We start from the raw sequence: 19,974 nt of genomic DNA, 5'->3' as shown, positions 1-19,974 counted from the left end.
AGAGAAAGTACATTCTGTGGCTTTCCTAATTGTTATTTTTTTCTTTCTAAGCAGTTCCAGCTAATTTGACAGGGGACAATTTGTCCGTTCTCGTAGCTCCATGTTCATGATGCTTTGATCATGCAGATACAACCACTGTCTGTGCGCCCCCCCCCCTTGGAGGCAGTGTGCCTCTGGGTACCAGTTACTGGGAGCCATCGCAAGTAGAGGGAGCATCTTTTGAACTCAGACCCTGCTTGTCAGGGCATCTGACTGGCCACTGTGAGAACCCTGAATGAGACGGCCTTTGGGCCTGATCCAGCAGCCCAACTCTTCTTAGAGCCGTGAAGAAGCCTTGGCCTTTACATTTGGAAATAAAAGAACATTAATAATAATAATAATCTAATTTAATAGCTCTTCTCTCTCTCCAGGAAACATAGGGGAAACAATTTACGTAATGGCGAAACTTACCTGAAGCATCAGAAATCAAGATAACAAACTTTTTTTTTATTTTATAAAAGAATGGAAATGGTTTATTGAATATTGACAGATAAATTGTAAACAGATTGAAAACATTAGCAGGATTAATGTAATAACCTGCAGTTTTGTAAGAGTATATATTTATAGTAGATATATAAGTGAGCAAGTTAAATGAACTTGGATGTGCAGAAGACCTTAAAAAAATAATTTAAGGAACTGCAGAAAGGGGGGGTGGAAGTCAAAATTTGGAAATGTTAAATTGATTGTAAAACTAATGAATTGTATAAAGTTGAAAAATATAAATAAAAAACTAAAAAAAATAGAAAGGAAGGAAGGAAGGAAGGAAGGAAGGAAGGAAGGAAGGAAGGAAGGATTTATGTAGTTCTGTGTAGGTATGATATTTACAGAGATTTTTTTTTTGAAAAATCATTTTTTATTAAAGGTTTTCTTGCGTAACATTTACAGAGAATCTGCACACCTTTGGGAAGTAGGTTCTTGCAGTCCTTTGCGGTAAGCTGTGCCTGTCCAGCAGAAGCACAGAAAGGCACAGAACGTTCTGTGAGCGATAACCTTCTGCCTTATTTTTTAAAAAAGAGAAACTTTTTCCAAATGATGCAAAAGTTCTGGAGGCTGGGACTATCAATGGCTCTGGGCCATGATGGCTAGGATCTGCCCTCCGGAACTGGAGGCAGCAATGATTCTGAATACCAGCTTCTGAAGGAGGGGAGAGACGGTCTTGTGTTCAAATCCTGATTGCAGGTGTCCCACGGGCATCTGGGTAGCCACTGTGAGAACAGGATTCCGGACTAGGTGGGCCGCTGGCCTGATCCAGCAGTCTTTTATGTTCTTATGACCCATTGAAGTCCTCGGCTTTAAAAAAAATCAGCTCCGTGTTACCAGCGTGTCAAATGGTTTTGTGTTGCTGTTCTTAGACCTCCAAGTAATATTCTCAACTTTTTTGGAAGCCCACCTTGAATGGTTTCTGATTGCCCCTTCCCTTCTTTACAGGAAGGAGAGACAAACGGGAAGTGAGTTTGCAGAGCATGTTGACTTTTCCGTTCTTTCTCGGCCTCTTAAGGCAACTTGCATGGCCATTACTGTACTGTATTTGCCCTTCCCTGCACAGGCTAAAAAGCGCACTCCTGGGTCATGTTTGATCCGGCATGGATGCACATGCATGAACCCCTCAGGTCTTGCCTGACAGCCGCACACCTGTGTGATCTGTTTCATGACTTTCCCCCCCAATCCTCCCTCTCTTAGGTGCACATAGGCTACCTCCCTAACAAACAGGTGCTGGGACTCAGCAAGCTGGCAAGGTAAGAACGTCCAGGTAATTAAAGTAATGCTGTTTGCTAAATTGGATTCCCTTGAGCGGAGTGTGTTTAGCTGCGTAATCCGACCCTTTTCTAAGTGCCAGGAAGCTGTGCTGTTGTGGGTAAGCCTCCTAGTCTGGGGCAAGACTCACCTGCGAAAAGGATGCTTGTGAGTCTCTGTGCAGAGCACATTCAGTTCATGCAGGATGACGGACGGATGCCCTGACAGACCGATTGCCTTAGTGCTACATTGAATTCCTCCCTGTGCAATTTTGATAGCTGTACGTTGGCCAACATTACAGCCCTTTTGCCACTTAGTTGAAACAGCTTTCAGTGCTATTTAGTTTAATGTCCTTTCTTTGCCTTCCATCTTTTTCCTGCTGGTTGTTCCATATCCCTAAGTTGTGCGGATAGTTTTATTTTTGTGAATTGCCCTGGAATTTTCTGATACAAATTCAATTATTAAAAAATCATTAAAAATAGCAAGCCACATGCTAACTTCTTTAAACAGTAAACCCTCCGTTCACAATTTGGACTGATATGGGACTCAGCTACATTAGTAAAAAGAAAAGAAAAATAACCCAACGTTTCAAATGCGTTATAAACCCCCCTTCATCACACACACAGCACAACAAGATAATGACAAAAATCTACCGACAGCATACAAATCAATATGGCTAACCTGATCCAAAACACCCACCCACCCCACTCACACAGGAAACCAAAGACCACCAGAGCCAACCACAAAGGAACAAGCACACCCTACGCCAATCGCGACCTCTCACCGCCAAAGAAACACAAGCGAACAACAGAGAACCAACACAAACGATGCTGACACCAAATCCTACATACACTAAGGAAAATAGAAACATCGCCTCCCCACCCCACCCTCCCCCCCATCCCACCCACCTCCTTCCCCCTTTTCCGCCTAATGTCTCAACAACTAAAATTGATCTGTAAAAATGTTACATGGAAAAATGCGAGAGACATTTTGTAAACCAAGAAAATCTTTAATAAAAATTTAAAAAGCGTTATAAACCTGCAACACCAGATGGCGCCAGAGAGCAAAACAAATTTGATGTGATTTTTGCATAGCGTTCTTTTTTTTGTTGTTGTAACGATTAAATTTCTCTCTTATTTATAGTGTTTCCCGCCGTGTGTGTAGATCCACCCATGGGCTGTACTGCTTATGTTGATTCTCCTGCTTTAATCAGCACCTCAATTAAATCTGACCTTTCACATTTCTTTACAGCCACTGTTTGCCCGTTTGATTTGATTTCTATACCACCCAATATATTAGAAATACTCTAAGCAGTGTATAAAAAAAAACCAAAGCAGCAACAAGCAACTCAAAAAAATTTTGCTTACAAAAATACACATGTAAATATAGAACTGTAACATTAATACAAAGTTACTAATATGTGAAAATCAGTATCAATTCATTTTCCTTCTAACCCACCCTCTGGGTTCTCACCGAGGGTCCAAACAGCCTGTCAGCTCGCCCACAAAAATCTCACCATGAGAAAAGTTCCTGGAAACAGTGGACAATCACCCCAGACTTGCATTTTATGGGCAGGCCATAAAAGGTAGATTGTTCTTACTGCCCATAGCTGCCATTCAGCGCAATCCCCACATGCAGTTCCAGGGGCAGCAGAGTGGGAGAGGGGCTGTTGTGCTATTGGCCTGGTTGTGGGTTCCCCAGAGGCGAATGCAGGTGGCGCTGGGGTCTAAACCACTGAGCCTCTTGGGCTTGCCGATCAGAAGGTTGGCAGTTCGAATCCCCACGGCGGGGTGAGCTCCTGTCTCTCTGTCCCAGCTCCTGCCAACCTAGCAGTTCGAAAGCACACCACTGCTAGTAGATAAATAGGTACCATTGCTGCAGGAAGGTAAACGGTGTTTCCATGCACTCTGGTTTCCGTCACAGTGTCCCGTTGCGCCAGAAGCGGTTTAGTCCTGCTGGCCACATGACCCGGAAAGCTGTCTGCGGACAAATGCCGGCTCCCTCGGCCTGAAAGCGAGATGAGCGCCGCAACCCCAGAGTCGCCTTTGACTGGACTTAACCATCCAGGGGTCCTTTATCTTTATCTTTACCCTCGATATACGCGATTGGCCATGTTGGAGCATCACAAGAGACCCGCTGGATCAGGCCAGTAGCCCATCCGTTCCAGCATCCTGTTCTCACAGTGGCCACCCAGGTGCCCGTGGGAAACCAGGGAGCAGGATTCAAGCACAAGAGCCCCTCCCCTCCAGTGGTTTCCAGCAAGTTGAGTTCAGAAGCACTGCTGCCTCTGGGCATGGAGGGAGAGCATAGCCCTTGCTAGCTCCATGAAACAGGATGCAGTGCTGCTCTTTGGTTCCTCAAACCCTGTGGCAGCCTCTCGCCTCTTGTTGTTTAGTCGTGTCCGACTCTTCGTGACCCCATGGACCAGAGCACACCAGGCACTCCTGTCTTCCACTGCCTCCCGCAGTTTGGTCAGACTCATGTTGGTAGCTTTGAGAACACTGTCCAACCATCTCTTCCTCTGTCGTCCCCTTCTCCTTGTGCCCTCCATCTTTATCAAAATCAGGGTCTTTTCCAGGGAGTCTTCTCTTCTCATGAGGTGGCTAAAGTACTGGAGCCTCAACTTCAGGATCTGTCCTTCCAGTGAGCACTCAGGGCTGATTTCTTTGAGAATGGATAGGTTTGATCTTTTTGCAGTCCATGGGACTCTCAAGGGTCTCCTCCAGCACCACAATTCAAAAGCATCCATTATTCGGCGATCAGCCTTCTTGATGGTCCAGCTCTCACTTCCGTACATTACTACTGGGAAAACCATAGCTTTAACTATACGGACCTTTGTCGGCAAGGTGATGTCTCTGCTTTTTGAGATGCTGTCTAGGTTTGTCATTGCTTTCCTCCCAAGAAGCAGGCGTCTTCTAATTTCGTGACTGCTGTCGCCATCTGCAGTGATCACGGATCCCAAGAAAGTGAAATCTCTCACTGCCTCCATTTCTTCCCCTTCTATTTGCCAGGAGGTGATGGGACCAGTGGCCATGATCTTAGTTTTTTTGATTTTGAGCTTCAGGCCATATTTTGCGCTCTCCTCTTTCACCCTCATTAAAAGGTTCTTTAATTCCTCCTCGCTTTCTGACATCAAGGTTCTTGCCGCTTACTAGCCACAATTTCTTTACTTTTTTTAGCTCGCTACTGACATCAGTGTGGTCTTTCTGGCCTTGTGGCATTTGGTGATTCACTTGCCTCTTGGCTTTCTGGGCACGGGAACTCTGGAGGGCGGCCTGCGTAATTGCTGCGTAATTTTGTCTGTCTCCGGGTGAGCAAGTGCTGAAATTACCCTCCAGCATCTCCGCCCACCTTGAGGCACTTGTCTTCATCCTCAAGGGTAGGGAGAGATTCGCTTCAGATGCATTTATCGGCCCTCTGCTCCAGGCCGATCGATGAGTTTGCATCACTCCGCAATTATCCCCAAATTGCACAAGCACAGAAAGGGCTTTTTGGCGAGAACGGTCTCTCGCGTCTGATGCTAATAAAGGGCACTGGAAACATGTCATTTCCTGCACGTCTCCCAGCAGTCAATAAATCGCTAAACAATGCTCACCGGCTTGATTCCTGGCCGGTTTCAGTGATGTCGTGACATGACTGAGCTTCAGGGGCAGAGTTTAAATCTCGCTCCAGCCATTTACAAACTGGGTGGCCTTTTGGGAAACTGCTATGCTGTTCCCCAAATCTGTAATATGTGGAGGAAACAACCCGACACACAACAGCTTAGAGCAGTGGTTTTCAAAGCGTGTGGCATGCCACACTGGTATGGCAGGAGAGAATGGTGGGACAGTTCAGGCACAATCAAATACACATTTAAACATTTCGGTATGGTATCAAAATATTTTTTTATTTTATTTGCAGACTCTGGATAAATATATTTTCAAAACAAAAGCAAGAGCGATACCGAGGGCAGTCCTAGTTGCATTTTCCAATATATTTCAATTTTAAAATTGGTGTAGTGCAAACAAATTTTTATTTTCAAAGTGTGGCCCAGGAAAAAAAAAGTTTGGCAAACACTGGCTCAGATGAACTGGCCTGAATACTCGCAATGTTTTGTGGCTTGGCAGGGACTTGAACCCAGGTGTCCCCATTTTATTATTATTTTTAATTTTAAAAAAACTTTATTGTACATAAACTTCAACAGTACAATACAATAGGTACATACAGGTAAGGTTCTCAGTTAGTTGCTCATGAGTAAGCAGCCAGGACTCCTCTGTTTCCTTTAAAGATTTTATTGTGCAAACTATGTACAGTGCAGAGCTAAAAAGTTCATGTCTGTATCAAGCGGTGTCAGAATCCGGGAATGGCTCCTTCCGGTTCTGAACCCAACAAAAGGGTTTCGGTATACGAAAACCCCGCCTTCCATCCTTTCTTTTCACCCCAAGACATCTTTGGGGCGACGGAAATTGCGTTCCCCCTGTATCGCCCTCGGGACCTGTGGAGTGCTGGGTCTCTCTTACACCCCCAGAGCCTCTACTCCCTCTGCCCTGAGAACCATGTCCCTCCTCGCTAGAAGTCTCGCCGCTCTTTTCGCTGCCAGAGGAGGTGCTGCTGGCCAGGTGAGACTGTAGCATCCAGAGAGACCTTCCACCACCTTGCGCTTCATTGGGGACAGTTCCCTGACAATACCATATCGTACATAAAAGGTAAAGGGACCCCTGACCATCAGGTCCAGTCGTGTCCAACTCTGGGGTTGCAGCGCTCATCTCGCTCTATAGGCCGAGGGAGCCGGCGTTTTTCCGCAGACAGCTTCCGGGTCATCTGGCCAGCATGACAAAGCCGCTTCTGGCAAACCAGAGCAGCGCACGGAAACGCCATTTACCTTCCCGCTGGAGCGGTCCCTATTTATCTACTCGCACTTTGACGTGCTTTCAAACTGCTAGGTGGGCAGGAGCTGGGACCGAGCAATGGGAGCTCACCCTGTGGCAGGGATTCGAACTGCCGACCTTCTGATCAGCAAGCCCTAGGCTCTGTGGTTTAACCCACAGCGCCACCTGGGTCCTGCAAAACATACATTACCTATATACAAACCCAACGTAAACACACCATCAGTATTTGACTTCCAACTCTTCTCATTGTGCTTTTTTTACAATTTATTAATCTGTACACATTTCATTTTTTATTTTTCTGTTTTCCCAGTTCTTTTTCCAGACGAGTTTTGCTATACATTTTCTTTTCTTGATTGATTCTGTGTCTGTCAGGAGATCCACCTTATCCGTATAATTGTTAAGATATTCTTCGAAAAGCATCCGTTCCCTATTAACTTTTTTGTATAGCACTTCCTCTTACTCTCCCTGTTAACTTTGCAATATGTAAATATTCAATCATTTTCGCTAACCGGTCTGTTAGCTGGTTATTTTAACTCGGACACCGCTTGGCTGCTGGGGGCATGCGCACGGAGCGACGCCTCAACCCGGGGCAGCAAGGAGGGGCGTCACACTTGTGTCACCCCTCCTCGCTGGCCCGCCCCTCTCCATGTCCCGGCTCCGCTCAGGGAGCCCAGCCAGCGGCGAAAAAAGCCGCTGAAAGGGGGAAAGCCCCCTTTCAGCGGCTCCCCCCCCGCTGGCTGGAGGAGCTGGTCGTGGGGGGGGGCCGCCCCGAGTGTCACCCCCTGGGGCAGCCCGCCCCCCTTGCTATGCCCCTGAACACATGTATGGACCTCATGAATGAACTGATTTGAGAATGAACTGATCTACTGGGTCGTCTGCTTCCTCCGTTGAACTTTATGAGTTATTTCTGTTGAACTCTATAAGTCGATATGATACAGTGAATAGTATATTTCATTTATGCAAGAGCACAGCCTGTTACATCTCGTGTGTTTATTGAGCATATATATCTTGATCTGATCCAGCAGGCCTCTTGTTCTGCTTTTCTGCTCATTCACGCAGTGCACTGATATTAACTATTCCTCAGTGGGCACGTGAATGGCAGATGCCGGGCTCTGCGATGTGGCTGGACGCTTGTGCCGACAGCTGCCCTTTGGGGCTTTCTCCTTTTCCTTGGAAACCGAACTGCATTAATTCGTGGATGTGCTCCTCGTGCGCCACAGCCCCACCCACGCACCCACCGCCGTTCCCTTCGTACGCATGCAACACACAACTCGGTCTTGCTATTGAGAGCTGCTTCTTTTCGTTTGCTCTGCCAAACTCTGTCTGATCCCTAGCCTGGTGTCATTAAAAAAAAACAACCAAGGGAAAAAAACCGAGCAATTAGAATACCCCAGTCTTCAACAACCTGGTGCCCTGCGCTACAGCTCCCATCTGCCCCAGCCAGCAGGGCTGTATGATGCTGAAGCTGGCGGGAGTTGTAGTTTTGCAGGGCGCCAGCTTGGCAAAGGCTGGAATATTGCATGGTGCCTCTGGAGTGGAAGCAATGCTTAGGAACGCTTTGTTGTGTGAACCCCAATCTCTGAGTGGCAGGAGACTCTCGGGGTTCTGGCACTTATCCATCTTTTGCTTTCCTTGGAATGAAGGTCAATGGAGACTGAAGTGCTTTTAGGATATATGGTTTTATTTAAACATCTGTGTAACCTAAGCATAGGGTGGAAAGGTACGTAGCATTAGCATGCCAAGATATCTTGGAGTCATAGAATATTTGAGTTGGAAGGGACCCCAAGGGTCATCTAGTCCAACCCCCTGCAATGCAGGAATCTCAGATAAAGCATCCATGACAGATGGCCATCCAACCTCTAAGCCTCCAAGGAAGGAGAGTCCACCGCTTTCTGAGGGAGACCGTTCTACTGCTGAACAGCTCTTACTGTTGGAAAGTTTTTTCCAAATCTTTAGTTGGAATCTTCTTTCTTGTAACTCAAAGCCCTTGGTTCGAGTCCTACCCTCCAGAACAGGAGAAAACAAGCTTGCTCCATCTTCCCTCCCCATTAGGTTTCTCAAGGCACAGTTTGGTTTCAGCACAGATCAAGACATGTCTCTGTTGCTCCTGCTTCCAGCATTAGCCAAAACCCTCCTCCCTCCACATTTTCCCTCACACACAGCTGTCCTCTTCTGCCTATTTTTCTTAATCTCTGCCAGGTGAGGTGGGAAAAGTCTCACCCATTTGTCTCCATGGCAACAAAGCAACCTCTTTGGATATGTAAATGGAAGTCCTTAACTGGCCAGCTAGGGCCTTAACAAAGGAACGGATTGGTAGAATTGTAGAGTTGGAGAGGGATCTGAGGGTCATCTAGTCCAACCCCCTGCAATGCAGGAATCTCAGCTAAAGGATCCCATTACAGATGGCCTTTCCTCTAGCTTCACAGAAACAGGATCACAGGTGTGAACCTGGTTTTCACCCAGAACGACATTCCCCAAACCTATAACACTACCGTGAGGCCGGTATTCTTGAAGTCAGTAGCTATGGAGGTTTCCAAGACTGCAGCCTGCATTGACCTTGAAGCTTTGGGGGAGACGGCAAATTTGAGAAGTCCGTACAGTCATACCTCTAGATACGATCGCTGCGGGTTATGAAAGGGCCAAACCCGGAAGTAGCGGAACGGGTTACTTCTGGGTTTGGCGGTTTGTGCATGCACAGATGTGCCGAATCGCGACCCGCACGTGTGCAGAGAGTTGCGTTCTGCTCAGGATGCGAACGGGGCTCCGGAACGGATAGCATTCGCATCCAGAAGTACCACTGTACTTTGGTTTTGCTACTTCATTTGTAAGTGCTGCAGCTGATTATCCAAAGCTGGCTTTCGCTTCACCCACCTTGCTGGCAAGGGAGCCCAGATAACTTTGCACAAAAAAACCCCACACCTTCTCTTTGTCCTATTTCATTTAAAGCCGCTTGTGGCTCCAAATCAGGTTTGTCAACAGGAGAAGAATAATCTCTCCTAATAGGATTTCTCAGGCTAATGTGAGAAATCTCAGTACACTTGGGGGTGTGACCCTGGAACAGTAAACAACCCCTTTTTAATTTTACTTTGCATTTTCATGCGGATTAAGTTTTGGAGCTGTAATTGGATCAATGGACATTTTCCTAAATGCTTTGCCTGGCATTCTCATTGAAGTGCCTGGGACAGATTTTTCTGGCAGGGAAAACTGTATCGGTGTGATCTCTCTTTCTGTGTGTGCTGTTTCTCACCACCAAGCAACTAGACCAGGGGTCAGCAACCTTTTTCAGACGTGGGCCAGTCCACCGTCCCTCAGACCATGTGGTGGGCCGGACTATATTTTGACAAAAATATATGAACGAATTCCTGTGCCCCACAGATAACTCAGAGATGCATCTTAAATAAAAGGACACATTCTACTCATGTAAAAACACCAGGCAGGCCCCACAAATAACCCAGAGATGCATTTTAAATAAAAGGACACATTCTACTCATGTAAAAACACCAGGCAGGCCCCACAAATAACCCAGAGATGCATTTTAAATAAAAGCACACATTCTACTCATGTAAAAACATGCTGATTCCCGGACCATCCGTGGGCCGGATTGAGAAGGCGATTGGGCCGCATCTGGCCCACAGGCCTTAGGTTGCCCACCCCTGAACTAGACCAAGAAGGATTCAGCCTGGAACTGAGAGCAGAGCCTTCTGCTCCCCGCTCCCAAACTGATTGGTCAGGTGGGACCCACATCTGAATACGCTGCTTTAAGAACTGGAAGCCAAAAGGTGTCTCAGGAGACACGTACGTCTGGATTGACAAGCAGGCTAGGAGAGATTGCTCCAGTAACTTGTTGTAAGAATATTAGGTAAAGGTAAAGGGACCCCTGACCATCAGGTCCAGTCGTGTCCGACTCTGGGGTTGCGGCGCTCATCTCGCTCTATTGGCCGAGGGAGCCGGCGTTTGTCCGCAGACAGCTTCCGGGTCATGTGGCCAGCATGACAAAGCTGCTTCTGGCGAACCAGAGCAGCGCACGGAAACGCCGTTTACCTTCCCGCTGGAGCGGTACCTATTTATCTACTTGCACTTTGACGTCCTTTCAAACTGCTAGGTGGGCAGGAGCTGGGACCGAGAAACCAGAGCTCACCCCGTGGCAGGGATTCGAACTGCCGACCTTCTGATCAGCAAGCCCTAGATTCTGCGGTTTAACCCACAGCGCCACCTGGGTCCCTACTGTAAGAATATTGAGGTCTTATATATATATTATAATTGTTCATAAGTGTACCAAGCAAACATGTACTTGAATGTATGGGCCACATGTCTGAAGCAGCACCATTTTGACTCCCAGCTGACCAAGTATTTCTCTGCGAGGAGAGAAGACAATAGGAAAAGCTTCCCAATTCTCTTTGGCACTTACACCTCCCTGTAAATACAGTCTGGCAAGTATCTTTTAAGCTGAGCACACCATCAATATGCGTAAGAGATTCAGGAACTAAGTATTTACCATTTCAAAGGAATGGCCACACATACCAGGAAAGGCAATCATATAAGTCATTATCATATAAACTGGCAGGCAGGAGAAAAACAACCTGTTGAAGACCCCCTTTTTCTGTGATGTAGGTATGATGCATGGGGGGGTGGTGGTCTTGGGTTACACCCCTTCTGTGATGTATGGATGATGTTTCCGGGGGGTGGTCTTGAACAGCAGCGTGGGCAGTTTCAAATTTCTATATAAGGCAGCAGGCGCTCCTTTGTTCTGGGTCCCTCCCTTGATCTCTTGTGTGTGAGGGGAGTCACCCTATTGCAACAGCGAGAATAAAGACTTTGCTTCTCAATCTTCTTTGGTTGGCCTCTGTTATATTCTCCTACCGACGGAGAACCTACAAAGGACTCTTGTGTACCCCATAAGGGAATAAGGGCAGATTATTGTTTACAACAAACTTTTTGACTTCGCCAGTTGGTATGCTCTGCCCCTGCCCACCTCCAAGCTCCAGGCACTTTGCAAATCCCTTTGCGTGGTCCAGGTTGGTGGGTCTGTCTCTACCCAACCCAAGCTAAAAATGTTTGAAGCCCTTCTCTTTTTCATGGGAGCCAACGAAAGTGTGCCCATAATTCTTCTATTAAAATTAAGGTGCCTTGAAAGAGATTAGCATGGGAGGGAGTGTCCCAATCCGGGGAATTTACCTGGTCTGGTCTACCTTGATTTCTTCGGATGGTTTACACAGGTGGGACCATAACAGGAAATTTGTGTGATTTATGATGGGGGTGGATACCAAAAAATGGGGATTAAGTGTGTTTTGGGGAGGGAGTCCCGTTTGTTTTTATTGTTTATCAGTTAATTTATATTCTGTCAATTTAATGCCCAAAACTTGTTTTTTTGTGTTCGTAAGTTTGACCTCTGCTTTCACATCTACAATTTGAAAGTGCCATTGTAACAGAACGCTGCCTTCTCTTTTTCTCCCTTTTTTTTTAAAAAAAAAGGATTGTTGAAATCTACAGCAGAAGATTACAAGGTGAGTAATCCTTTGTGCTCTACCTAATGATATCTCTCCCTATAATAAAAATGAAACAGTTTCATCGCACAGCCCTGCCATTAGAGGATTGGTAATGCCTCATAAAAAAGGTAAAGGGACCCCTGCCTGTTAGGTCCAGTCGTGGACAACTCTGGGGTTGCGGCGCTTATCTCGCTTTATTGCCCGATGGAGCCGCCGTTTGTCCGCAGACAGCTTCATGTGGCCAGCATGACAAAGCCGCTTCTTGGCGAACCAGAGCAGTGCACGGAAACGCTGTTTACCTTCCCGCCAGAGTGATACCTATTTATCTACTTGCACTTTGACGTGCTTTCGAACTGCTAGGTGGGCAGGAGCAGGGACCAAGCAACGGGAGCTCACCCCGTTGCGGGGATTCGAACCGCCGACCTTCTGATCGGCAAGCCCTAGGCTCTGTGGTTTAGACCACAGCGCCACCTTGTAATGCCTCATACTATACAACAAATGCAAAATGTTGCTATGCCCCCCCCCTTGAACCTACGAAGAGAACTCTAAATAAGACTGTGCTCTAACTACATGAAAATGATCTACAGGTGGTATTTAACTCTGAGCAGACCTGCTAAAACGTATAAGTCTGAATCAGATAAATGCTGGAGATTTAACGAGGTTGAGGGTACGTTTTATCATACGTGGTGAACTTGTAAAAGGGTAAAAGAGTATTGGGAAATGATATATAATGAATCGGGGAGGGCGGGAATGTTTAGAAGTACCTATCCAAAAAACCAGAGTCCTTTTTGTTGGGGATAATTCAGAAGGAAATTCCCAGGTGTCAAAAAAAACCTATTTATACCATATATACTTGAGTATAAGCCTAGTTTTTCAGCACATTTTTTGTGCTGAAAAAGCTGCCCTCGGCTTATACTTGAGTGAGGCGGGCGGTGGGGGGCGGCGAGAAAGAAGCCCTTTCTCTCCGCTTGTGCTGCCACCCACTCTCCCCAGTCAACCATTCCTTAAGAAGCATACAAGAACAGCGGTTCTTTACTCTCCCCAGGCAGCTTGTTCCATTCCTGAACTGCTTGCATAAATGCAAACTTGCCAAAGGAGGAAGAGGAAGGAGCAGCCCAAAGGGCTGCTTTCGGGCTGCTCGTTCCTCCTCCTCCTCCACAGCAGCAAAGGAGAACCGGCTTATACTCGAGTCAATAAGCTTTCCCAGGTTTTTGTGGGAAAATTAGGTGCCTCGGTTTATATTCGGGTCGGCTTATATTCGGGTATATACGGTATATGATCCAACGGTGGCCTGTGTTTTGTTAGCCCCCAAATGAAAAAGGAGCGAGGTCCCAAACAAAGAAAATGGCAACTTAATCTGATGAAATATGCACAGCTTGCAGATTTAACATATCGAATAAGGGAACAAAAAGAATGTACGTTTAAAGGAGACTTGGAAAATGTTTACTGAGTATATGGGTGAAAATTGTGTTCATTGAAAAACACTGGTAGCATTGAAGATAAATTCAACACTGAAAGTAAGTTCTGATGGTTGTAACAATGGATTACTGAATGGTTTCGTTCAGGGGTCAGCAACCTTTTCCAGCTGTGGGCCAGTCCACCAGCCCTCAGACCATGTGGGGGGCCGGACTATATTTTGGAAAAAAAATATGAACAAATTCCTATGTCCTTCAAATGCATTTTAAATAAAAGCGCACATTCTACTCATGTAAAAACACCAGGCAGGCCCCACAAATAACCCAGAGATGTATTTTAAATAAAAGCGCACATTGTAAAAATGTGCTGATTCCTGGACTGTCTGCGGGCCGCATTGAGAAGGTGATTGGGCCGCATCCGGCCCATGGGCCTTGGTTGCCTAACCATGGTTTGTTACAGGTAGGTTGCCGTGTTGGTTTGCCATAGTCAAAACAAAATAAAAAAATAAAGAAATTCCTTCCAGTAGCACCTTAGAGACCAACTAAGTTTGTTCTTGGTATGAGCTTTCGTGTGCATGCACACTTCTTCAGATACACGAAAGCTCACACCAAGAACAAACTTAGTTGGTCTCTAAGGTGCTACTGGAAGGAATTTTTTTTATTTTTTATTTTTTATTTTGTTTTAACCCTGGTTTAGTTCATGTAAAAGATGCAGGGGTGTGTGGTATGCAAAATGAACCACGGAAAGAGAAGAAGGGAAGTCATTGAATTAAGGTTGTTTAAATGAATATTTTGAAATGTAAACTCTTACCACCCAGTGCTGTGAAGCATTGCTGCTCTCCCAAGCAACCCTTTCTTTCCTATTGGATGTAAATTGCACAGACATCCCGGAAGAGTTACAGAGCTGTATCTCTCCCCCCCACCCTGTTTTCTTTCCTCGCTGCAGTTCAGGAGCGCCTCACGAAACAGATTGCCATCGCCATCACAGAAGCCTTGCAGCCGGCGGGTGTCGGGGTGGTGGTTGAAGCGACGTAAGTATGCGCAGAGCTCTGCTGAGTTTCTCAAGAGGGGAGAGGGCTCCCTCTCTCCCGGACGGCCAGTGGTTAAATGGGGTGGGTGGGAGGGGCATGGCTCAGTGGTTTAGCATCTGATTTGGATGCAGAAGGTTCCGGGGTCAATCCCAAAAACATCCCCAGGTGCAGCCGGGGGAGAGACTCCTGACTGAAACACACACACCCCGACAGCTGCTGCCACCCAGTGCAGACAGTACTGAGGTAGATGGACCAATGGTCCGATTCAGAATAAGGCAGATTTTTGTGTTTCTATGACAAGCCTTTTTTAAAAATAAAAATAAAAATGAGAAAATATTGTCCCCAGCCAATGTCCACCAACCAATCTGGTAAGGCCCAGAGGGGACGCGGGTGGCGCTGTGGTCTAAACCACTGAGCACATTTTTATTCTTATTTATGCATGGTTATTACCGGTACTTTGTTAAGGACGCGGGTGGCGCTGTGAGTTAAACCACATAGCCTAGGGCTTGCCGATCGGAAGGTCGGCATTTCGAATCCCCGTGACGGGGTGAGCTCCTGTTTCTCGGTCCCAGCTGCCCACCTAGCAGTTCGAAAGCACGTCAGAGTGCAAGTAGATAAATAGGTACCGCTCCGGCGGGAAGGTAAACGGCGTTTCTGTGTGCTGCTCTGGTTTCGCCAGAAGCGGCTTAGTCATGCTGGCCACATGACCCAGAAGCTTGGGCCAGTAACCCAAGATGAGCGCAACAACCCCAGATTCATCCGCGACTGGACCTAACGGTCAGCGGTCCCTTTACGTTTTATTACTTTGTTAAAAAAAGAAAAGAAAAAGAAAAAAAAGAGGAAAGGGAAGCTGCAGAAAGAATGCAGTTGGTCAAGGGAGCTGGGGACTCAAAAAGGTGGAAAAACTCTGACCTATAGGATGTCTTTGAAAGAGGATTAGCAACTGTTATAGAGGAGAGACCTATCAATGGCTACTAGGCACAATGCCTTCACAGTTGGAGGCAGCAATGCTTTTAAATACCAGTGGCTGGAAACCACACAAGGGGAGAGTTGCTCTCCTGCTCGGATCCTGCACAGGGGTCAGGGCTATCTTAAGCATATGCAGCGCCGGAGTGCAAAGATCAGCCCCCCCCCCAGGTTGCCCATTCCCAGGTGCTCAGGGGGGCAGTGCCGGCTGGCTGCCTCAGTGTCTTGCTTCCTCAGTCGCCCCTGAACTCGCGGCGCAGAGCTGCCCGCAGCAAAAGAGCCCGCCACGGCGCTCCGACCGATGGGCGGGCTCTTCCTCGGACTCAACTCTTAGGCCTCGGACTCTCTGCCTGGCGCCCCAATAGCACGGTGCCTGGGTTTCCCCACAGGCAGATATCTGGTTGGCCGCTGTGAGAACAGGCTTCTGGACCAAGATGGGCCATTGGCCTGATCCTGCAAGTTCTTCTCATGCTCTTATCTCTGAAACATTTAATTAGTTTTTGTTTTTTTTGTTTTGCTGGGGATGTGACCGACCCCAAGGTCTCCCATTGAGCTGAATGGCCGCACGAGGATTTGAACCCTGCTCCCCCAGTTCCTAGCCCGGCACTCTAACCAGATTTCGCCGTGCTGCTTCTTGCCTGATGAAGCATCTCTCCCCTCTTCCTTTTCCCCGCAGGCACATGTGCATGGTGATGCGAGGGGTTCAGAAAATGAACAGTAAGACTGTAACCAGCACGATGCTCGGAGTATTCCGGGAAGACCCCAAAACCCGGGAAGAGTTTTTGACGCTCATCCGCAGCTAAAACTGTGCCATCTTCCTCCGGACTGTCTTGTCTGCTGTTGGTTATTTTGCTGCTTTGGTCCCTACTCCCTCTCTCTCTCTCTCTCTCTCTCTCTCTTTCCTTAGAGTAACTGTCCATTTAAATTCCCTTGTTTTTTCTTATTATTGGTTCTGTAAAAGATTCTTTATGGTAAGTCCATTGTGACCTTTCATTCGCTCAAGGCAAGCTGACCCCCATCTGGGCGGTTCCAAATAGTCTTGAAAAATGTTTTTTTTCCGGTCAATATCCTGGGCAGGCCCTCTCACATCACTGTCTGCTGATTTGGGTGGTTGGTTCGAGTGGGATTTTACAAAATTTGTCCTGCTTCTTGAGATCGTTTTAAGGAAAATGCTCCTGCAGAGCGAGGGAAAGCAAAACCCCTTCTTTCCAAACAACTCACAAAACGCATCCTTCCTTCAAGGGGTGGAGCAGTGGCAGGGAACCAAAGGGCCGCATTCCTTCACAGGCCAACCGCACAGGGGGCCGCATCCCAGCTGTGATCCCTGCATTCCCGGGGGTTGGACTAGATGACCCCTGGGGGTCCCTTGCAATAATTCTGTGATCCTATGAAAGCCCTTCTCCCCAGACTGAGAACGACTCCCTGGTTTCCAACACATGGCCAGCCGCTGTCCTCTCACGGGAACGTTTTTCTGTGCACGTCAAAGAGCGAGCCCCGTCCCCTTCCTCTTAGGTAACCGAAATGCCACCATCGTCAGAAGTGGCTTGCTGCAGTCTGCACGGAAAATTTATTAAAGGGATGTTTTGTAAACCTCTTTAATTAAGGAAAGATGGTGCAGTAACTGGAAGCAAGTGTTGAGCAGACTTTTAAGACCCTCCCTCCCTAAGCCTGTCTTACCCACTTACTGAAAACATGGGAAATACATCATTTGCCAGAGCTTGGATCGGTAAGTCAGGAAACCGGGGACCCCTGCGCCTCTAGAAGTTGTTGGACCCCCAATTTCCACCCTCCCCAGCCAGCTTGTCCAAAGATCCCAGGGATGATGACAGTTGTCAGAAAGCTGTCAGGAAAGGGGACTCCCTTCCAAGGAAAGGTTGCAGCATTTGGGACTAAACTGGAAAAAGCGAGTAAGGCGGAAGTTAGCTATGGAACTCGCTGCCACAAGAGACAGCGATGACCACCCATCATGGATGGTTTGAAAAAGGATTAGACAAATTTGTGGAGGAGAGGGCTGTGGGTGGCTGCTAGCCAGTGTGGTGCAGTGGTTAAGAGTGGTAGTTCCGTAATCTGGTGAACCGGGTTCGATTCCCCGCTCCTCCGCATGCAGCTGCTGGGTGACCTTGGGCTAGTCACACTTCTCTGAAGTCTCTCAGCCCCACTCACCTCACAAGAGTGTTTGTTGTGGGGGAGGAAGGGAAAAGGAGAACGTTAGCCGTTTTGAGATTCCTTTGGGTAGTGAAAAGCAGGATATCAAATCCAAACTCTTCTAGCCACAATGGCTTCTCTCTGCCCTCTACTTTTGGTGGAGAGGGGAGAGAGCCCGTCTCAATTTTTCACATACGCTCACCTTCAAAATGGCAACCTGGCCTTTTCCAACCTGTTCTTTGGCCTTGAAAATCCCATCAGTGCCAGCCAGTATGCCCAGTGGTCAGGGGCGATGGGCGTTGGTGGTCCAACAACATCTGGGAAGCCCTGGGATGAGGAAAGTGGTGACCCTCAGCCTCATGCTAATGTGGTGTAGTGGTTAAGAGCGGTGGACTTGTAATCTGGTGAACCAGGTTCGCTTCCCTGCTCTTCCACATACAGCTGCTGGGTGACCTTGGGCTAGTCACACTTCTCTGAAGTCTCTCAGCCCCACTCACCTCACAGAGTGTTTGTTGTGAGGGAGGAAGGGGAAGGAGAACGTTAGCCGCTTTGGGACTCCTTCGGGTAGTGATAAAGCGGGATATCAAATCCAAACTCTTCCTCTTTTTCTTCTTCTTCATGCAACGAGGAAAGAGGCAGGAGAGGAGCTGCCTCACTTTCCCCTTGGGGACGGAGCCGGCGTCGTTCCTGTCCAAACTCTGCTTTCTTGTTTCGCCACAGAGTCCTCCCAATATACCTCTTAACTGGACTTTTGGAAAACTTCTCCGCTGTCTCCATAAAGGAAAGCTGGTGCAAGGGAGCGATTTATTCCTTCTCCCCCCCCCCCCCGTACCACAAGAAAAAGGACATTCCAAGCGTCTCGCACCCTTTGTGGCCTTAGAATTTGTTGAACTTCCAGCTTGGCGAATTTGTTATTTATGGGAAGCTTTGCTCCCCTTGGCCTCATCCAGATGTTTGGGACCACAGTCTGGGATGGATGGGAGTCAAAGTCCCCAAACAGCTGGATGATGCCAGGGTGAGGAAGGCTTGATTATGCCTCTTATTTTGTGGGGGGAAAGTGACCCTTAGTCAACGTTTTCCGTGCCCAGTCTGTACATAAATAAATGTGAGCCATGCGCCTGCCGTCGTTGTGTTCCCCTTCTGTCCAACTCTGTTCTATTTAAAAATATTAAAAGATAAATACAGCCTTGGTCATTTATTGGAGACTCTCCGCTTTGTGATTTGTGAGTTCAGCCTGCAACCTCGCACATTGCAACCCAGGGGTTAAGCTGCTTGAGAATCGCATGCATACCTGCGATTTCTACCTGTGCTTTTGGGAGACATGGGCCAGGGTGTTGCCGCTACCATGTGTATCTATGGCAGAGCTTTCCAAACTTGTGTGCTGCGGCATGTTAGTGTATCGGTTGCAGAGTCAAAACGAAGTAAAAATAAATTTTAAAAAATTCCTTCCAGTAGCACCTTAGAGACCAACTAAGTTTGTTCTTGGTATGAGCTTTCGTGTGCATGCACACTTCTTCAGATACACTGGACACAGGTGCTACTGGAAGGATTTTTAAAATTTTGTTTCGACTATGGCAGACCAACACGGCTACCTACCTGTAACTAGAGGAATAGCAACTAATTGTTGTTGTTGTTCAGTCGTTCAGTCGTGTCCGACTCTTCGTGACCCCATGGACCAGAGCACGCCAGGCACGCCTATCCTTCACTGCCTCCCGCAGTTTGGCCAAACTCATGTTAGTAGCTTCGAGAATACTGTCCAACCATCTCATCCTCTGTCGTCCCCTTCTCCTTGTGCCCTCAATCTTTCCCAACATCAGGGTCTTTTCTAAGGAGTCTTCTCTTCTCATGAGGTGGCCAAAGTACTGGAGCCTCAACTTCAGGATCTGTCCTTCTAGTGAGCACTCAGGGCCGATTTCCTTGAGAATGGATAGGTTTGATCTTCTTGCAGTCCATGGGACTCTCAAGAGTCTCCTCCAGCACCATAATTCAAAAGCATCAATTCTTCGGCGATCAGCCTTCTTGATGGTCCAGCTCTCACTTCCGTACATTACTACTGGAAAAACCATAGCTTTAACTATACGGACCTTTGTCGGCAAGGTGATGTCTTTGCTTTTTAAGATGCTGTCTAGGTTTGTCATTGCTTTTCTCCCAAGAAGCAGGCGTCTTCTAATTTCGTGACTGCTGTCACCATCTGCAGTGATCATGGAACCCAAGAAAGTGAAATCTCTCACTGCCCCTTCATGGATCACTGCCTTGTCGTGGCGAAGGGGCTTGAATTACTCAGGGAAGC

The 19,974-nt window shown here is 47.4% G+C and overlaps 1 protein-coding gene across 1 annotated transcript in view; it reads left to right on the top strand.

The window, feature by feature from the left end:
* GCH1 (GTP cyclohydrolase 1) overlaps positions 1 to 16,514 on the top strand; it is a 37,461-nt gene extending 20,947 nt beyond the window's left edge. The window contains exons 3-6 of the mRNA XM_033166313.1: positions 1,720 to 1,775; positions 12,114 to 12,145; positions 14,489 to 14,573; positions 16,216 to 16,514. Coding sequence (XP_033022204.1) covers positions 1,720 to 1,775; positions 12,114 to 12,145; positions 14,489 to 14,573; positions 16,216 to 16,342 — 300 coding nt within the window. The 3' untranslated portion in view covers positions 16,343 to 16,514. The remainder of the gene's footprint in view (positions 1 to 1,719; positions 1,776 to 12,113; positions 12,146 to 14,488; positions 14,574 to 16,215) is intronic.
* Positions 16,515 to 19,974: the final 3,460 nt, after the last annotated feature.

Source organism: Lacerta agilis, chromosome 1 (genome assembly GCF_009819535.1).
Source record: "Lacerta agilis isolate rLacAgi1 chromosome 1, rLacAgi1.pri, whole genome shotgun sequence".
NCBI lineage: Eukaryota > Metazoa > Chordata > Lepidosauria > Squamata > Lacertidae > Lacerta > Lacerta agilis.
The sequence above is the reverse complement of the archived record's forward strand: the minus strand, read 5'-3'. Positions and strand labels throughout refer to the sequence as shown.